At 45.2% G+C, this 20,819-nt stretch overlaps 1 protein-coding gene across 1 annotated transcript in view; it reads left to right on the top strand.

Annotated features, from left to right (window-relative positions):
- LOC143186796 (uncharacterized) overlaps positions 1 to 19,234 on the top strand; it is a 28,568-nt gene extending 9,334 nt beyond the window's left edge. The window contains exons 2-13 of the mRNA XM_076390575.1: positions 9,046 to 11,508; positions 16,019 to 16,113; positions 16,187 to 16,316; positions 16,451 to 16,554; positions 16,626 to 16,803; positions 17,150 to 17,393; positions 17,477 to 17,651; positions 17,715 to 17,841; positions 17,911 to 18,084; positions 18,158 to 18,240; positions 18,560 to 18,598; positions 19,093 to 19,234. Coding sequence (XP_076246690.1) covers positions 9,394 to 11,508; positions 16,019 to 16,113; positions 16,187 to 16,316; positions 16,451 to 16,554; positions 16,626 to 16,803; positions 17,150 to 17,393; positions 17,477 to 17,651; positions 17,715 to 17,841; positions 17,911 to 18,084; positions 18,158 to 18,240; positions 18,560 to 18,581 — 3,447 coding nt within the window. The 5' untranslated portion in view covers positions 9,046 to 9,393 and the 3' untranslated portion in view covers positions 18,582 to 18,598; positions 19,093 to 19,234. The remainder of the gene's footprint in view (positions 1 to 9,045; positions 11,509 to 16,018; positions 16,114 to 16,186; positions 16,317 to 16,450; positions 16,555 to 16,625; positions 16,804 to 17,149; positions 17,394 to 17,476; positions 17,652 to 17,714; positions 17,842 to 17,910; positions 18,085 to 18,157; positions 18,241 to 18,559; positions 18,599 to 19,092) is intronic.
- Positions 19,235 to 20,819: the final 1,585 nt, after the last annotated feature.

Below are 20,819 nucleotides of genomic sequence, written 5' to 3' on the forward strand. Positions count from 1 at the left end.
AGCCCACGCGGTACCGCAACGAGTGGTTACGTGACGCTTGCAAAACGCGTACAATTGCACGTGCCTGCATTTTCGAATCGAACCCTGCGAAGCTCTCCGTGACCGAGAGGCCCGTTACATCCGGTTCGCCTTGCATGCGATTACGTGTGCAATCAAGCCTGCGTGTTATTCAGAGGCAAATCAATCGTCGACCAGTCCTCGATATCGCTGATTCCTTGGCCCAATTCCGAATTCCGTATCTTAAACACGGATAAGATATCGTTAATTGACCACAAAATGGACCCATTTGTGATCAGTTAACGAGACTGTTATTCAGGATGATTGTAAATTGAAATTTGAAGGAAGGTTCTGGTTGCATAGCTTTCCTGCAGGCTTCCAGATAAACTATCGTTGCAGTAGCTACCAGGTTTTCGTTTCATTGTCAGTGAAAGGTGCACGAAGCAGTGGCGGTGATACCGCGCATAAATCGTGCCACTTGATACATACATAACGTTCCTCATTCATAAGCAGCAGGTCGGGTAGAGGCCGCGTTCCCATAATTTGAAACGTTCCTCGTCAGCGGGGGTGTGAACGCGATTATCCCTGTCCCAGATTACGAATTAGATTCCACTGGAAATCGTGCCAGTTTCCATTTCACGAATCGTTTCCTCGCGAAATGCTCGTCAACCAGCTCTAGCGAATCAGGCTTCAGGCTCTTCATCCTTCTGCTCCACATTCTATCGCCTATTTATTCAAATCCCTCGAACACTTGCGTGCTCACTCTTGCATAGGCCTTATAATTTTGCTGAAAGCTTGAAGCGAAGGATCGGTTTCCTTTTCCTCGGTACAGTCATTCATCTGCTTGGATGATCCTTATTTTCTATTTGCTATCCACGGTTTAGAAACTTACAAGACAGTGGAATGTAAGCAGACGGGATGAAGATGCTTGGGCCTTGATGCACAACAATAAACCTTCCGTTTCCCGAGGGAGAGCCGCTTCAATGCAGCTATCCAGGTCATCGGCGGATTCTTTTCCCTAAGCCCAAGGTTCTCCAAGATTCTGGCGAGCAAAAATCGATACAAGGAGAGGCTGCGAATAGAGGTTCCGAGAAATCGCAATAAAGCGTCGCATGGCATCGCTCCACGCTTGCTATACGACGATGAAGAATCGCGTATCTATTTGCGCCTGGTAGCCCCTTCAATCCGCCAGCTCTCCTTTTCGTTCCCGCATTCAACCGATGAGCGTTCTCCGCGTCAGCCGTCTGGATGACCGTTTAAAAAGCTCTTTTCAGCCTCGGTTCAGAGGTCCGTGACCATGAACACGTCAGAGTAGACGCAAGACTCTTCTTTTCGCGGTGGCTGGCGTTGCTCAAGCTCCCCTTGAAATCAGCTTCCTCTGACAATTCTGAAAACGTTGAAAACTGATTTCCAAGGCAAACAATTCTCCTCCCAAAATTGGGGACGCTGAGATTGGATCGGATTTCAGTTTTCAGAATGCAAAATCTGGAAAATGGGGAATGCAAATTGGAGGTGAAAAGCACCTTTTCATCTGCTTACAAGGTCTACCTCGACGTGAAGTTTCAGTTCTCGCTCTTCTAAGTGGCTTGTGCACTCAAGCATCATCGGCAAAGAGGAATTCTACGATCCTCCTTTCGCACGCGAAATGATGGCGTCTGCTTCACCTAAGATACATTTAGCTTCCTCCCCAAGAGATCCACCGTGTACGTTCAGCCTTCTTTTTTTAATACATCGCGTCGTTAAAGCGTCATCAAGAGCCGAGGATGATGGACGACGTAAAAAGAGCAGGTTTTCAAGTTCTAAGAGCCGAACACACCCACGTGAGATTAATTAATGATCGCTACGACCTCGTTGCCTCCCAATTAGGTAAAGTCGGAAGAGGTGGTACCTGGGGGCGACCACGAAACTTACACGTTTCGACATTTTTTTAATACTTCGACCCACATTCGATGAAGAATCATTGTCAAGAGAATTTCTCCGCATTCTTTCTACGACAAAAAGACTAGGAAGAGAAACTTAATCGGAGGTTGCAAGAATGGAACTCGTTTCCTTGATTTAAACGTATTCTCTGAAGATTGCACTCAGCTGTTTATCAGTTGAGCGCGATGAAAACACAATTTTCTGATAGTAACTAGAATATTTACCCTCTTCTAAAAAGATTGATAAGAATCACCGACTTATTTACCATACTCAAGTGGTGTTTGAGGAAGATAGGATTGTTTAATCGGTGATATCTATGATTGCGAGTGTAGTTAGCACAGTTGTGTCAATTTGAGGGAACAACAGAGGCGTCCACGGAGGAAATTAGCCTGTTCAAATACGAAAAACTGATCAGTGTTAACGGTGAACTGTCTTCCTTGATTTGCTTTCGCTGGGACCGTCGATCCAGGTAACGAGTAATCGAAGTAGGTCCTCTTATCGTCGTTCTTTTCTTCTCTCGACCGGTAATTAGCGGATGATTAGACGATCCGGTATGTAGGTTAGACGATTGTGAATCGCGAGCTAAATGCGTGGAAAACGACACCGTTTGCTTTCTTGTCCATATCTTGCTATAATGTACAGCAGTATAATTTGTCTGTGGCTGTAAGGCAAAAAGAGCTGTAAAAGGTGTTAAAAGAATTTTTCAAAGATCTAAGCAGCCATAAGTCTATGAGATGATATGCAAGATGAGAAATTTGAACACTAATATCTAGAAAACAGAAATAGGGACCGTCCTTAAAATAGCAGCGCGAATGGAAAATAGAAAACCCAGGGAAATCTCTAAAGGCAGCTCTTACAGGTCGCTGTCCAGTTATTAAGCCATGAATCGATTGCTCTTTCAGCAGACTCAAATCGGAGCCGAGAATATCGTTCGTATCACGGGTTCCCTCTCTCGACGACCCTTCCTGTGATAAAAATCCCGGTGGTTGCACAGTCTGGGTCACGATTCGCAAATTACATAATATACCACTGTTGCGTCACAGCTCGGATAAACTTGTCGGCATTATCGAATGAAGGAAGGAGAGCACGCGATACTCTCTTACCGAAGAATGTCTGCTGGTCACGTGCGAGCAACTGATTACACACGCTGAAATCGAGAAGCTTAAGCCCAAAGCAGCGGTCAAATATCTCTGAACAGACGAAAAACGAGACGATAGTTTATATTTTTGCTGGGGAAGAATCTCGAACGAATCTGAGTCAACAAGATCTCCTTAGAAGCTCGTTCCTATATTTATTGTATCTTGGAGTTGTCCATAACAATCGTCATCAAGTTTACAGAGAGAGAACGCAGTAAAGAGAAGCATCAAAGCCCGTGCTGCGACGGAGACCTAAAATTGGAAGCGGGAATTTCATTGTAGTAATGCGGAAGCAGGAAATGAAACGCGACTGAAAGAAATGACGACACGAAGGAGGAAGTTCAGAGCGTTCTAAGAGAAACAGCGCTCTTGAAACTTGCAGCTAGGCGGCAGTAATAAGGGGCGTGGAGCAAGTAGATAGCGGGGTCAGGACATTTGCTTCGATTAATTGGGGATTAGCAGGCTAACTCTGTTCGGCAACAAGAACAACTAATAGTAAACGACGACGGAGCGGAATGAGAATAGACGAGAGACGCTTCTGTCGTCTTCCCTCGCGCCAAGGAATGGCCCTGTCTTTGCGACGCCGTGTGAGATGGCACTCGAGAGAAGCGTCGAAACAGGGTTAGAGAAGAAAAAGAAACAGAAGATAAGCTTGGCTACCTATCTCAGAATATTAGAAATAATATTGAAAAAAGAATAAAAAAAGCCAAAGGAAGGAGGAAATAGGAAGAGAGAAAGTAAAGAGAGGAAAGGGCAATGACAGAGAGGGAGAGTGAAAAAAGGAAACTGTGAAGGCACTAGTGGCGTCCAGAAATATATTTGGCTCAGCTTCTTCCGTTCGCAGCGGCGCTGCCGGAAAACTCAAAGCGTTTACTTTCGTGGAATAATTAAATCGCTTCGGAGTGGCCAAGGAACCCTCCAGAGAATGGCAAAAGAGGAGAGACGACCGCGGCTTGAACACCTTCGAAATTTCCTCAACTCTCCTCCTCTTTTTCCACACTATCTGCTCCATTTTAACCTTTTCTCTCTTCCCTTTGGATCAGAACCTATTCTGCTACGCGCCTCCATCCATCAAAATCGCCCTGGCTGCAACGCGCAACAAATTGCACGCGTGCCTGTACCGGTTTCTCGGAACGACGACGTTAGCCCTGTTGCAGTTAGAAGCAAGTATAGTCGGTTGTTTATAGGGTAATAGGATAGGTGTAACAGGGCGAGGCACTCGAAGAGATTGCCTTAATAGCTTCTAAATTATAAGCCTCGTGCGAAGTTGCGCGTCAGAGGGCACATAAATTCCTTGAACCGAAATTGTTCGAGCGTTTGCCCGAGTATGGGCTCGATGTTAGTTTTCTTCTCGGTTCCCTTAACCGAAGAGCACCAAAGGAGTTCCATCGACGCATCGAGGCAGACGTCTCTCTGGTCCATTGTCATAATTTAGCAATTTCGTCTAATCGTCGCATGGCGGTGAGAGGAGACGAAGAGGAGGGGCGTTCATTGAAATTACGGTCACAAGAGGAGACGCGTCGAGCCGCGAATTAAATCTCATCGGTCAGGGGGGAGGTTGCACGCGAGAGGAGGAAGGTATGACCCACTGACACGAGGGTACAGCTTGACCCAGGCGTACAACAAGAAAGAGCAGACAATAGCGAATTTCAATGGCTTCGAAAGCCATCCAGCAGGGTGGTCCTCGATTCTTCGACATCAATAAAATTCCTAGCGAAACGAGTCTTTCTCTTCGCTCGAGAGTTTACAAACCATGCCTCCTCTTAATTAACATAGATATCGAATCGGGTGTGAATTACGGTCTTCGCGTAATGAAATGACGAGCGTGTGTGTTCTCACGTCGGTTCACGCCAGTAGCGTAAATTACAGTCATGCGAGCACGTTAATCGCTGCACGCCTACCGGGATAATAAAATATTCGAGCCAGCCACGAGAAATCGACTCGACCACTTTGCCACGTGCGTCCATGCGGAGTAACTCACACTTTCGAGGCCTTCCATTTTGGCTTCTAAATATTTTTGCCTCTCTATACGAGTTTCATCTCGACTCTGAATTATTAAAAAGAAGAACTGGAATAGCTGAATATTTAGACGAAATCTGTGGATGAAACTCGGATGATCGATCCGCGAATTGAACGTGTTTCGCCTGGCGCGAGTTGAATATCGCGTACGGGAGGATTCGTATCCAGAAATACGCTTGACCGTAAGTTAGCTGGTATTTCGGTGTCGACGATAAACGTTCGAACATCGAGGCGAGTACGTTTTCCGTGTACGACGTGGTCGAACACTTCTGGAACAGGGCCCCTCGTCGTTCCGTCGTAATGACGATATTCCCGTGGAATGCCAAACAATTATTGTCCTATCGTTATCGTTCGTTCCGACTCTACGAGGCTCTCGATGTCGTCCAGATTCTACTAAAAATTTATTCCCCTTAATGATTTCGAAATGAACAGCGCTGTTATATCACCCGAAGTCATTTCAATAATTTAGCCTCCGAGCTTGTCTGACGCGTCGAAGTGCTTAAGCATTTCACTATTTATTCCGTCAAAAATTAATCAGAGACATCCAGTCACGAACTACCGAACTCAGCGAATGTTCGAGTGGTCTCGAAGTTACTGTTGGGAATCGTGTCACCGCGCGAATAATTTTATTCGTGCCAGAACGTTTCAAAGAGAACCTCGCCCGTCCCCCTGTCAAGCTCTGTTATTCCAGTCAGCTTTCGCGAGCCATTTAAACGACCAAAAATACACGAAACTTTTAGGCCTGCTTTCAACTTGTTCCATGTTCGAGGCCTTCGAAGGTCCTGGAACCATGTTATTGGAAAGTTTGCCATTCATCGATCGCTGCCCTTTTTCCCTCGGCTCAGGAAGTCGGGAGAACTTACCCTCGGGGGCGGTAATTAATATTAAAGTGGCTCGGCGAACCTTTCTGAGTGTTTACTGTCTCGTAAGGCTGAAGGTTGAACGGCCTAAATTGTAAGGCTGAATTCGTCACTGTCTACTTTTGGTGAATTTCTGCAAATATCTGAGCGAAAATTTGGTAATTTTCTGTTTCCCATTTGGAAGTTTTGACCTGGAGCGTCATTAGGAAACTAGAACAAAAATTTCAGTTTTACTGAAAGTCTGAACTCAAGGACAGCTGTTGATATTACAGTATTTTGCATATAATCAGGATTCCGCTCGCGTTCGAAGCTTTCCTCGACCATGCTGTAACTGAGAATTCGTGCAACCTTGGAAACAAATAAACCTCTGGAAATTGCGCGCGTAACCGCCAGTAATTTCTCTTTTGCATATTCGCGATGTCGCCTGGACTGTTCCACTGTAAAATATCGCACAATGTGACACGCAGAAGGTCAACATTTTAATCTCGTTCCTCTGGATTCGCCTTCCACAGATTTGCAAATCAGAACTCATTCGCAGCCTCCGCGGAGCGAAGTGCTTTAATCGAGCCTCGTCCACGATAAGAGCCAGTGAAAGATACATTTATGAAATGAACTTATCTAATCGTAATTAACGTCCATGAAGTTGCATAACATTCAATTCACTGGTAATCGTGTAACACTAAATATTAGGGATAATAATAATTACACAATTAAATAGCTGCCTGTCCAGATAGCTATTTTCCATCGTATCGATATCGGAAAACACGGTCATCCTTGGAATCCGTTTTTTTCGCGCGTTCCATTAGCAGACTATTTATAAGCGACACCCCTCCCGCCGCTGATTGTGAAACTGAACTAATTTCCCTCGTCGGTGTCCTCGAGATCGCTATTCCGTCCACGGTGTTGTTCTACTTTCCACGGTGGATGATAAAGAAGTACAAGACTCAGAGGTGTCTAACTCGTGGGAGCATCATAAAAATGTCTATTTAAAATTTTTAATCAAGGGGACAGAGAAGGTAGAACAAGGAGCAGGAATTTCCCTAAGAGGAAACAGAAAGCTCGCATTGCGACTGCTCGTTCGATCATGGGACTGACACCGTTTTATGGCCTATCGATATTGGCTCGGCGCTATTTTTAGTGGGCCGTATCGTATTCTAACGATGCAAACCGCAAACGTGACCGAGTTATGCGTACCTAGAACCAGACACACGAGCCTCGGTTCGACGACTCGCGACCGACTCGCGACCGGCTCGCTGCTCCACCTTATCGCTCGTCAATGTCGACGATTTCCGCGGTGGAACACGCTCGACGATTATCCCAGCCCTTTTCACCTGGAACCGTTCCAAGGAGCTCTCCCCACGCTCAACTTCCGATAGAATTCGTGGGGGTAAAGTTGTTCGCTTGCCTGTTATCGGCTCTCCTCGAGCGAGATATCTGACGAGGAATATTGCTCGAAATTCTGTGTCACTGAGACATGCAGTTGAAGGCCACGATTTCCCTACTGCCGAGAAAAACTGTGTCGATTTGGACGCCTGGAAAAATTCGGAGAAATAGGTGTATATCATGTTTCCTTGGTATAAGGAATTCTTCATTTCCTCGTTGACTGTAGCAATGAGCTTATATCAAGGGAATAGAGCTATAATTGGATATGTGAACACGTCGAGCTGTTATCAAGAATTGCGGTGATTCATTGACTATCGTGAAGTAATGATTTGCGGGGTAGTCGACAAGGTCGTGCATTAGTTATTTTAGAGTTATTCGTAAGCAGTTCAATGGAACCAGTTGTACTAGCTTGGCGAATTATTGGGGCTCCGTGCTCGTAACTCAGAGTCACAGGGTTAAATTGGATGTAGCTTCGTGTAGTTTTTCTTTTTATATTTTATGTCCTCGGTGTGCGGCTGAAATACTGCCAACCTGGGACTCGGGCGATTATTTCTCACCCTCACACTAGATATTTGTAAATATTAATATTTCCTCATGACCCGTAGGAAATATTACAACCCTAGGATTTTTGATTTAGAATCCCTGAGGCGGCTGTCCTAAGATTTCGACTTTTCGCATTGCGTCAGCCTTATCCCTAGCAGGAGATATATTTAGAGGAAGCAACTATTTCACAATTTAAATCCGAGGCAGAAATCAAGGAACAAGAACGTTTTCAAAGTAGGAAGAAGTACCAGACAATGTATTGGTCTCCATTCTCCATTAGTAGATGACTGTGCAAGGCTAGCAGCTCTTATCATTTCACATAAGACTATAAAAAAGAGTCTAATATCGAGGCATCAGCAAAATTGCAAGATATCTAGAAAAGAGCCTCCTCTGCATTAAGCTACTGTAACCGAGGCGAGGATCAAGCACAGTGGTTCGATACAACCAGAATTAAGAGCAATTCACTGGGCGAAGGAAAAAGACTTCAATCTCCATCAGCTCGGAGGAAGAAACAAGGAATTCTTATCGCGACGTTTTGCTTAAAAGCAGGGAAAGTAGAATGGCTCGGCAGTCCGCTAGTTTGTCAGAGTCACCGGGACAAGGAACAGAATGCAAGAGGCTTTAGGCATCATCGTTAGCGACTCGTGCACACGGCCAGCCAGCGGACAAAGAAGTTCTCCGTCCCTCGGAATACAAATTTCCCGTGGTCCCAGGGGACGGGAAGAGAAAAGAAAAACGAGGAAGGGAAAAACGTGAGGAACGTGAAACGTGCTCGGCTGCCAGCGATTCGAGCACGCGTGCACGTAGCCTGGGCCACGGCTCGTACGCGTTTGCATACGCGTCGCGATGCAGGGTGAAAGTACCGATAGACAGTATCGCCTTTTCGGTTGAACAAAGGCTCTTTGAAGCGTGTGCGCTAATTTTTCCATCCTGCCTGCTATGTAGCAGAACTTCTACTCCTCATACATGGTAGGAACTAATCAAACATATATACTATATGCGAATAGTTGTAGATTTGCTAGCTGTAGACAACGTAGATCATCTCTAATTATACAAAGAAATCGCGAGACAAAGGGAGAGATTTATAGAACACGCCGCCCGTTTCAGAGCACATATCATATCCAAAAATATCCCGGTGAAGTGAGATTGGCTGGGATAAGTACTAATTTATATTTATCTTCTTTCAGATCATCCTTGATACGGTGCCTCGAGGAATACAGAGATGTAGCTCGATCATCGTTACCGCGTGATCAACGATCGAATGCCTCTTTAGTGACGATCAGACTCTTGCGTAACGCGTAAAACTAAACCACAACATTAATAGTGCGAAATCTGTACCTGAAGCTCAAAGCTGCTACTCGCCTGAAATCAGTGTCCTCAAAACTCAAGTGGACTTGGAAGGATTCTAAGCCAAAGTAGCAAAAGAAAAGAGAAGAATGGGGAGACAGGCAGGAGGAGAGAGGATCGCGTGGATCGAGGCTCGACCGACGTCGTGGCCGTGGAGAACGAGGTTCCTAGGCCAGGTGGCCTGAGATATGCCAGCAGTAGCGAGCTCGGTGATAACAGAAACAACGTCATCGTCCAGGTTGCGAGGAGGAACCGTGGGGTCGGCTGGTGTCGCTGGACAACAGCTGGCTCTAGAAATCGAGACGATCGAGCGCCGGGTCTGCGCGACCCGACGCGACCTCTTCGTCCCCGTGACTGTCGACCCGCGACCTGGTCGAGCGGTCCACTGCCCAGACTTGAACGCCTGTCTGGTGAATGAGTCCCGATCGAGCGACGAACAGGTCGACTGCCAGGCGATCCACTTCGGTTACGCCATCCCTGTGAACGTGGTCCCCGTCGAGGGTAACCCACGGCTAGTGGAGCTGGTGCTGGACCACTCCAGCGAGCTGAGTGGTCGTACAGCAAGCTTCTTGCTCGACCACCATCCCCAGCTGCGCGAGCAGCGACAAGAGGCACGAGAAGAGGCCTGGAGGATGGCAGCGACAGCGAAGCACGACCTGCGCCGCAAGTTCCCAACAGACACATCCACTTCTGGGGATGAGGACATAGCTGCGATCGCCAAGCAGATCAGTGACCATGCAGAGGCGATCTACCAGACTTGGAAGAGTCGAGGCCTGGCTCCCACAGAGATACTCAATTGCCACAGCAACGCTACCGCCGCGGACAAGTTCGGCAGCGCGCTAACACCTACCTCTAACATACCCAATTCAGGTAAAACCACGCCGACAAGCGCTACGTCCACCGCGGCGGTGGATATATTAAGCCAGACACCGAATTTGGATAATGGGAACTTGGAGAAGTTGGTGAACAACTTCGTGGTGGAGGACAAGGCAAGGATAGCCGCGTCGAGGCAGAGGTCGCCGTCTAAGACACTGCCTTCGTCGATTCAGTTCGCTTTGCAGAAGTTTGAGAGGAATTCGACGCAGCAGCAGACTTCTCCCTTGAAGAATAGCACTGCTGGTAATCAGGCGAAGCCGAAGCAGACGAATAGTCTGCTCTCCCCGACTTCTCCTTTTGCGAATAAGCCCTCACAAATCGTGAAGCCTCAGATCTCTTCGAAGACTCCCGGTGCTCATCATCGGGAAGTCTTCTTGGAGACAATTGAAACAACGTTTCCTACAGATTTGACGCCTTCAAAGGTCGTGCAACAGAAGAGGCCAGCCAGTACGGTGATCACTTCACCGACTGCTTCTAATTTAGAGGATTCCTCGTGCACCAATTCTGGCCTGACCACGTGGCCCTTGAAGAATAAACTGAATGAAGCAAAAAGAACGACGGACTCAACTAGTAGACAGTCCCAGCAGGAAGGAAAATCGTTGACGAAGGAGGAGAAGAGGAACAGCAGCTCCAATTCGAGTATCTACTTGGACGAGGTGGCTCGCGAAGAGGAAAGACTGATAAACGCCTTGAAGACAGGCTGTGTGATTACGGAGGAGCCCACGGAGAGGACTGTGCCTGCCCTTACGCGACAGAAGCCCGCGATAAAGCGGGAGAAGCCGAAGGTGGAGCTTGTGAAGCCGATAATCATCGGTCACAACCACCATGGAGGTGGTTTAGTGCCAGCTTCCTCGGCCATGGTCAGCAACGTCGTTTCCTCGCCGCCTGGAGCGACCAGCCCCACCGTCACGGACGCGAAGTCTCTCAGCAAGGACGATCTGTCTAGCATGTCTGTGGTGGATTACGCGAAAGTGAGGTACAGAGCTGCCCAGCAGAATCCTCCGACGCAGCAGAGACTAGAAGAGCAAAAGGCCAATAATGGTCCAGCCTTCAATTCCACGGACCAGTTGGTGTCCACGACTAGGTCCAAGTTCGAAACAGAGATCCGAAAGGACAAAGAGGGGACTAAAGATGACAAGGACCCAGTGACGTCTAGGTGGGGACCCAGGATTAATACGCCTAGGCCGAGACTCGAGCAGGTGCCCCATCCTGAACTGACCACCCAACAGAAACAGCATATCAGAGCTGCTGCAGCAACTGGCACAGGGAACAATCCTATCAGGCCGTTCCTGACCAGGGGATCGGTGGCTGAGCGCGTTCTTATCTTCGAAAAGTGTCCGAGCGAGTTGCTACTCGACAAACGGGGACCACGGCAGCCGGCGATCAACACTTGGAGAACGGGACACGAGGTTCAGAACAAGGCTCAGGTAAATTACTGACCGACTGTCCATTGCGCAACCTCGGCGGTTACTGGTTAGTTGCGAAACTAGATTCTAGAAGTTTTAGAGTACTTAATATTGATTGTAAGGCTATAGTGCTCCGCTGACAAGGAGAACCCTGGCAGCAATGCGGATCTATTGGTCCCAGAGTCCCAGGGCTCTTGTCAGTGGAGCACGGGACGTGACATTTGGGGAGTTTTGGGACTTTGGAGAGGAACATTTTGTAGAATGAAAGGCTGAAATTCGAGGAATAAGGGCCTCGATTGGGGACTGAGCATTTAGCGCAAGCAGAGACGATACTCTCGGTACCGTTTTCCTGGAAGTAGTCTAATTTCGCGAGTGAAAATCGAGTCTCGCGTCGTGCAGCTCTGAGATTGGGAAGCAGCATCTTCTCGCATGTTCCTGCCACTCCGGCTGGCTTATATCGGGCCTCTTGGTCGCCGTCCAAATTCCTCTTCCCGGGAGGATGCGACGACCGGTCGACTCTTGCACTTTTGTCCCGAAACGAGTTCAAGATCTCTTCGCGTAGAGGTCGTTCCCGCGTGTCTCGAGCTTTCTCCCGAATCCCTAGATCTTCCCCTGTCCTTTTTCATCGCGACGTGTTGCTCCGTTTCGGCGTCCCGTCGATCACCGCGTGGCGAACTGATCCGAGCAGGACACGACGCGAGACGTGCCGAATATTTTCGTTGAGCGGTCAAATACCAAGAAATGCGGGTTTAGCGATCGAACGGGGTAAGAAAGAAACAACGAGGAGAGTCTCGAAGTAGCTCTGGACTGGAGCCAGAAAGAAGAGGAATATGCCGGGCAACGCGTGCTTGCCAAAAAGTGTTATCGCGCCACGAGGTTCTAGTGGAACACGGATGTGGCTGGTCCGGCTGCATTCATTGGTCCTCTGACTTCTCTGATTCTCTCTTACGATCGTCGAAGGCAGCGAATGTTCCTCTGAAACTAGAATGCTTGCGAAATGGTCTCCTTTTTCATCTTCTTTCATTATTGACCCCTGGTGACTCCTGTTATCGTTTATAGCGAAAAAGTGGGCAAGTCTTTTAACCTACATGGGAAAGAGGAACGTATAATCTTGATGGATCCTCTTCAGGTAGCTGGAGATCGTGTTAATCGCGCGCCACACGCTAGCGATAAGCCACGACTCTGCTACATTGCTCAATGCTCGAACAATGCACGTGCCCCGAGGGCTTGGCTGTGGCATTGTTATTAGGCGGTCATTGCATTCCTATTGCACGCTGAGACGAGTCAGCCTTGGGCCTGCTCAAAGACGCTCTTCCATGAACGCAAATGTACTCTTGAAAACCCTTAAACAGCTCTCAGTTCTGCTCCCAAATGTATTCAGTAGTGGGTAATAACCCTATAGGAACCTTGTGTTCTTGCACCGAGACTTCTCGTGCAGATTTCAGGGGGAGAGACTTTCAGGTGTGATGAAAATTTTTTAACAACTTTTTAATCAATAATAGAGCTTGAAATACTGACACAATAGACATTTCTTTCATAGCTTTCCCTGTCCAGTCATTTCTTCTTCTTCTTCTTCTTCTTCTTCTTCTTCTTCTTGCCAAAATAAGGTGCTCCCATACGAAACCAAGGCCTGTTTTTCATAGCCATGTTTGGTCGCCAAATTGTTGGGCCATTTGTCGGCCATAGTCGTAACAAGCGAGGGAGGAAAAGGAGAAAGGTCTCCTTGGAGAAAAGGCGCAGTATCGTGCCGAAGAAACTCTGTCTCAATTAAGTTAATCGAGGGGGAGAAACCCAGCATGTCTCGTTGTTATTTGCTCATTGCGCTGACTCATGCTCGGTTTTCGTTGCGATTCAATGTTATTCGGCCTCGAGAGGAGAAATAAAGGGAGGCGAGGACCATAGGTGACCATAACTGGAAGCAGAGATATTCAGGCTCGCTTCATCGTTACAGTCGGATTAAACGATGGCGATGTCTGTTTGTCAGCGAATCGACTGCTTTGCAAAATTACTGGCGAGCAGTGGATGATAGAGAACGATTATGATACTAGGAGAATAGGAAGATAAATCAATAGCCTTAGAGAACAATATTCTTAAAGGAAATTGAAAAATAATATAGGTATCTAAAGGTAGATATCTATCATTACTTTAATAATTGTTACAAAAACAGCAGTTTATTACTATTCCGACTACTACATTTTCACAGATCCTGATTCATCGATAAAACACTGCACTAGTTAATGTTCTAGGTATCGTTAATTAAAATTCTCGTTTAATGAAATCAACTCACTGCATCGTGTCGTCCATTCCCATAACTGAGAATAAGAAAATCCCAGCTACGAGATATGGAAGTCATACAGTGAGACGTAGAGAGATGGGGGAAAAGGTTTCGAGCGCCCTTGGGGTTAACAGCGAGAAATCGTTCTCTCGACATGTGTCTACGTCGACTGACTCATTGTGGTCGTTCCATATCAGACACCGTGCTAGATTTTAAAAGGCCGCCGACTGTCGCCTTGGAACGCGCTTCTATCGCGCCGCTTATGGCTCAAAAACGGCTCGAGGAGGAAAGCTTGTCGCGAACCCTGAGAACCAGTCATCGTAGTAGAAACAGGAAGAATACGTCTGCCGTGAAATAGACATGCTCTGGGAATATATAATAATAGCCTATCTCATCGTGAAGGAATATGAAACATATCAGATGGAAGAGTCTGTGCAATTGGTCAGAAACCATCTTCTGAAGTCAGACCAAAACATATAGTGGCAGTAAAAAAAATCAGTGGCCTGACTCTTACCTATATATTTTAGTCGATCATGTGTTTCAATTAACGAGGGACCATTACTCCAATTTAATCATGACCGATTAACACAAGACCTTGACAATCTCCTGAAGCAAACAACAACCCAAAATCAATCAATTTGGAGTGTTTCTGGCTTGGGCAATGACAATCATGTCACGAGTCGCAGGACATAGTCATCACAGCCGGACGAAATGGAATGAAAATAGCAAAGCAGCTCGAAGGTCAAGTACTCAGTATCGAAACGAGTGGTCCTTGGTCGGTTGGCGAAGCCGATCGAGAGGCGCAGTCGAACTCGCAATGTCAATTGGATCGCTGATTGACGGTATCCCGTGTGTCACGCAGTGAACCGTGCCAAACAGAGACCACAATAATTGCGACAGCTGATTACACGCGATCCCCTTCAACATCCTGCGACGGAGATTAGATTGGTTCCGGGATTTCGTAATTATTTGCATCTTAATTCCGATCGATAACAGCCTACCTTAGGCTGGCGCCCCTCGACAACTTCTTCTATTCTGTCGCGCTTTAGTCCTCGTCCCCTTGTAACTGTGCACGTATCGATCCAGTAGCTTCTTTGCTATGCAGGCAATTTGAGACGATTATCGGCTGTTAATCGTCGATCTGCCCGATCTATTTGACCCCTCGAGTTATCGTTCAATCACCCCAGCAGGGCAATGTCTTATTTTCGTTCGGCGAAACCAGATGCATTATTGATCTCCCCTAAATGGAAGGTATCGGATCAGCGTTGCTATTTTCATCGCTGGCTGAGTTTCCTCTTCATTTATTATTACCACTGGTGCCGTCACTCTTGTCGTTATTTTTACAGCTTTCAATGTTCACTCTGCTACTATTAACGACGCGATTGTCAATCCTCTGTCGCGGCTTCTCGAAGTCAGACACTCGAAGCATTGCGAAAGATAATGGTACAGAGTGTGTTTGATCATTAAGTCATGTAAGGAGAGTTCTCCTAAGATTTGTCGGTGGAACAAGGTCATCACGATCTAGGAATCAAAACGTTGACTATGTAACTAAGCACGTGGAAAAGGTTTCCTCATCTCGTGCAAGTATTATAAGGCTGGAGGTGGACGATGATGTAATCTCGGTGAGATGGGCGAGGTGCAACGAGATGCATTAACCGCGTTGACCAGCCTCTTTGCATTCTTCGGGTTCTTTGTGACTGTGTCGCGTAACAGGATGTTGTGTCCTTGGCGGCTACAACTTGTAGCTGGGTCATGCTACAGCGTGGCAGAAAAACTCGTTGATCCTGGCCCACCGGAAGCACTGATTGTGCAACGAGATCAGGATCGTCGCGGCTTGTTTATCCCATGTTTGTCATAGGTAAACGAAGTTATGTAACATGTATGAAAGGAAATAAAAATAACCATTGCACTGAATATTGTCTCCCGAAGAGTTTAAAATGTGCGAATTTTTAGAAATTGTAACTGTTAACAAATGTTGAGATATAAAGTGAATCAAAATATCTAGACTTCCGAATAATTTATATTCTGCATGCTTCAATTTTGAGAAAAGATCTGCTTGGGATATATCGAAAGTGTTCTGAGAGAGTTGTTAAACCCTTATGTGGAGAGATTAGTAGAAAAAACAGCTGAATGCTTGAAATCAGTAAGTCAGCGTCGACTTTCACGCCAAACTCGATTGTAACTCGGTTTCTTTGAACTTTTCCCGCTCCATCTTCGTCAGCCAAGATTTCCTGGAACTATGCTTGTTGTTTTCAGTCGTACGCGAAAGACAAGACCCAGCAGAAGAGCCTGCCGCCTCACACGACACTCCAAAGGCACGTGAAAGCGAACAGAAACGTCCACATACCAAGGTAAACTTTTCAGCCGAAACTTCTTGTGCCCTAACATGCAGCGTTGTTCACGAATCCAACTTAACACTTACAGATTTTATTTCCCTGGAGGGAAGCCCTTGCCACTATCGCAAGTTGAAGCTACCATCGCCAAGATCACCGCAGCTTTCCAGGTCCTGCCTGGCCATCGTGCTTCTCGCGCTCAATTTCACACGATCACAAAGGTAAAAGAGTAACAAGGCTTCCTCAAACTTCCGAACGATTTCTCTTATTGAAAGTTTGAGCGGCAGACCTCTATGGGAATTTCGAAACTCATTCTGCATTCAATGGCCCCCTAAAAGGAAAATCCATGTTGCAGGCATGCGATCTACCACTTTACTGGAAGGTACCGCTTTTCCTCGCCGCTGGAGGAGATCAGACTGGATATGTAGAGATGAACGCGTTCCTTGACTTCTGGAAAGAGTAAGTAGTGAGACGTGTCGATGGCTAGTGTGAGTTGGAGTAAGAATAGAGATAACAAAGATCGTTTACAGAATGTCGAACACCCACCACGATGCAGCGAGCAAGTTTGTCAGAATCACAACTCGAGGGCTCAGGAATTGTATACTCCCAGAGGATTTAATCCCCCTAGTGCAAGACGTAGTCGACACTCATCCTAGTTTAACTTTCCTCAAAGAGGCTACTGAGTTCCATTCACGCTACGTACACACGGTTCGTATTCGCGGGATTCTGATAAATATTTGTCGGTTGCCTGATGCACAGGCGAATATTTATACGGGGAAAGGAAAAACAATTCCATCGGCAGTTTACACAATCGTCGTGAATTATTCAAGACAATCATTGTTAGCCTCGAGCAATTATCGCACGCTCCATAATCACCAGGAATTATTTAGCGTTCCACGAGTGGACACAGTATTACTTCATATCTGATCGGATTCCTCGAGCATGGAATAGTTATTTCCCTTTTTTCCTTTTCCTTTGAAACACTTGGCTAAGCTGCACCTAAGTTTACCTTGTTGTAGAAAAGAGCATTGATGTTAGCTTTTCATGGATGCAGGTAATCGCCAGGATATTCTATTGCGTGAACCGAAGCTGGAGCGGAAAAATCTCGGTATCTGAGCTGAGGAGAAGCAATTTGCTGTCGGTGATCGCGATTCTCGAGTACGAGGACGATATCAATCAAGTTACTGCCTACTTCAGTTACGAGCACTTCTATGTTATATACTGCAAGTTCTGGGAGCTGGATCGAGATCACGATCTTTTCATTGATAAGACAGATCTCACCAAGCACAATGATCATGGTAAAGACACAAATTTTAATCAAGGATTAAAACCCTTCTCAGTTAATTAGAACTCTGTGACTGATTAATTTCTCTCGTTTTAGCTCTGTCAAAGCGCATGATTGAAAGAATCTTCAGTGGCGCCGTGACAAGAGGAGGTGTGAAAAGTGGTAATGGCGTTCCACAGCCTCAGGATAAGATGAGTTACACGGAATTCGTATGGTTTTTGCTCAGTGAAGAGGACAAGAATCATCCAACCGCGATTGAATATTGGTTCAGGTAAAGCTTCGAAATTTCAAAGCTTGGATTATGATCAAAATCTGATTTACAATCGATTACTAGATGCATGGATCTCGATGGAGACGGATATTTGTCGATGTACGAGTTAGAATATTTCCATGAAGAGCAGTCGCTTCGCATGGAGGCGATTGGCTTGGAGACTCTGCCTTTCAAGGATTGTCTCTGTCAGGTAATTTTTAAATTTAGTCATTAAAAATAAAATAAAAACACACAGTGACAAATAGAGTACTTTGCGCAGATGTTAGACATGATCAAACCAGCGAAGCCAGGGAAGATATCGCTGAGTGATTTGAAGAAGTGTAAGATGACCTCCATTTTCTTTGATACCTTCTTCAATCTTGAGAAGTACTTGGATCATGAACAAAGGGATCCATTTGCGTCTGCAAGGGAACATGATCCTGATGGCCACGAGGTAGTTTCCATCAGAATATAATATCCACTAATATTTTAATAACTACTCTATAATTTTCTTTTATATATATTAGATGTCGGATTGGGACCGATTTGCAGCGGAGGAATACGAGCTCTTAGTGGTTGAAGAGAGTGGTAATGATCAGAACGAGCAAATGTGAGTATTGATTTTGTCTAGATTTCTATTTCCACGGTTCATCTATGCATTTCTCGTACTGCTTGTAATCGAATTCAAATTAAAGTAAAATATAGATCGTCAAATGTTCATAAAAAGATTTGGTGATAGATGGACCGGGCTTATAGTAATCGTAGGAAGTTCTGGCTTACCGTTTTTCAAGCTATGAAACGGAACTCATAGCCACCGAATTCTGGCATGCTTTGCCGTTAGATAGACAGTATGCCCCTTGGGGGATCTAACAGTTTCACCTTGTATTGCGACCGTAATGACAATGGTGCGATTTATGCGTTTGTTGCAGGCTGTGTGATGATGAAATGTAACCATCATCTGCAGCTCAGTAAGTAAAGAAAATTGAATTGCATGGTATGCCCGATGCACGAAGCCCCCACATATGTATAATGCATTAATAGTAGTCGGCTATCTGCTTTTTTTTTCATTTCTTCCGTTCTTTAATTCTGTATGTCCTTTGCATTGCTCAAATCTAATTATCTTAAATTGCCCAAGGAAATTGAAGATACCACTTGATGATTAATTCCATAATTTCATAAACCCACGTAGGATAATACAAACCATCCCACTCTTCCCCATTTTTATTTTAATGTTCAAGGTTGTTTACTTTCGTTTCTGCAAACTACGTACCGTTTGCTTCGACTAAACACAATCGATCAGTTTATTACTCCCTAAGTTGTATCGTTTTTAATTGACTAATCGAGTCTTAAATGGTTTATGACCTACTGTCTAAAACATTTTGCATAGTAGAGGACTGTAGTTGAGCCATTTACAAATCAACAATTTATTCAACTTATCTCAAAGACTCTTCTGTTTCTCCAGGTCATACGATTCCGTGTTGGAGGACGTATTTTCTCAAAATTTGGATATCTTGGATGGTGAATCAGTGGACATGTTCCAAGGCGATGATATCCAGCCTCAAGACTACTCAGATGATTTATTGCCAGTTGATTCGTCAGACTTGATTCGTCAACAATCGAGGAGTCAATACTATGATAGTGGCGACAGCGATGATTACGCTGAAAGCGATAACTAATTGTTTTTCATCTTAAGAATGCAAGGAAAATTGTTGAATGGAAAAGATAGCTTGATGACATAAAGAGATTATTGAGTGGAAAGGGGAAAAGGAAAATGTAAAACTGAAGACAAAGTTCCTTTTCTTCTAAAAGTAGTATAAAGAATAATAAGAAGAGCTCAATGGTATAGAAAAACTTCATTACGCAATGAGGAAAGAAGAAGTTTGTTTTCTTCCGAAATCAAGATTTAATCTAAACACGTAGCAGTTTTCATGTAATACGAGTGTCGTGTAATCTTTTTATGGACGATCGTATCGACCATAAAATAACTTCCCGGTGGATCTGTGGATCATTCTGTGTTGTCACATAGCAAATGAATTGCTCCAAATACGAATCTATTCGGTGATCGTGTTAGAATTATCATCATGAAGTACAAAAGTGTCCCAAGCAATTTTTACCCTGATGCTGATAGATGAGAAGTGTAGGTGGTTACTTGTGTAGTTTCAATAATATTACTAACTATTCAGAGTTCGCGAAAGATTTAATCAAGCGACTCTGGAGATCCCCCAAACTATAGAGAAGGTTTATCGTCACCGAGTCGATTCGTATCTATAAAACAGCCGTATAAAGAATCAAACCACAGTTCGACCATGTGATAAGCATCATTGTTCAACTTATAAGAACTATACATACTGTGTACTTCACGTTGTAAATAGACAGCAAATCACGGATCGTTATTTTTACTTAAAATAAGGGAACCACTCTAAATGCGGGTCTTTCAATTGCTGCAGCCGTTTTTAAGAGACTCTTAAGCTATAGATCTAGGTATCTAGGAGGGAAGATATCGAGAGTACTCGATTCTTCGTTGATCCGCGAGTTCGCGTGTACCTTTTTCTAGCCCAAAGGAAGCTATTTTTTAGAAAAGAGAAAACCAGAGACCAGTTTCTTGAAAGGTAGAGAATTCACAGTACGTGGCTGCAACAACTAGAAAGTGCGCGTGAGAAGGTACGTCATCAGGGAACCTCTTGCCCTCTGTAATCTTCTTATAAACCATAGTATTATATGTACTGCGATTATATTGCACGCAAACTATTCATGGGATTGAGTAAGAGTATTGGTCTAATGACTTGGGTGCTCGAGAGGTAGTACTTGTGAGTGGACGTCCTCTTTATCTGATGTTGTGTAGGCTCGATAAAAGTAGGCAAGTCTAAGAATGACGGACGAAAGGATAAACAAGCCAAAGATGCGACACTGTTGACTAGAGAGCAACAGCAAACGAAATGGCAGAGAAACTGTCAGTATAGTGGATGGTACGGCATCGTCCTTTTGCCTTTAACCAAATGACCTCTTTTTTTGTTTTTCAATTGCGAGACTCGGAAAAGTTTTTGTTAAAAAATATATAAAGAGATGTTTTTTCTTCTCTTAATAATATTAATGAATTGTGCTCTCTGACATTGTCAAACAGATTTTTAGTAAAATTTTGTTGAAATGATATACTGCTGCGGCAGAGGACTCTTATACACGGTTCAACTC

Source organism: Calliopsis andreniformis, unplaced genomic scaffold (assembly GCF_051401765.1).
Source record: "Calliopsis andreniformis isolate RMS-2024a unplaced genomic scaffold, iyCalAndr_principal scaffold0022, whole genome shotgun sequence".
Taxonomy (NCBI): domain Eukaryota; kingdom Metazoa; phylum Arthropoda; class Insecta; order Hymenoptera; family Andrenidae; genus Calliopsis; species Calliopsis andreniformis.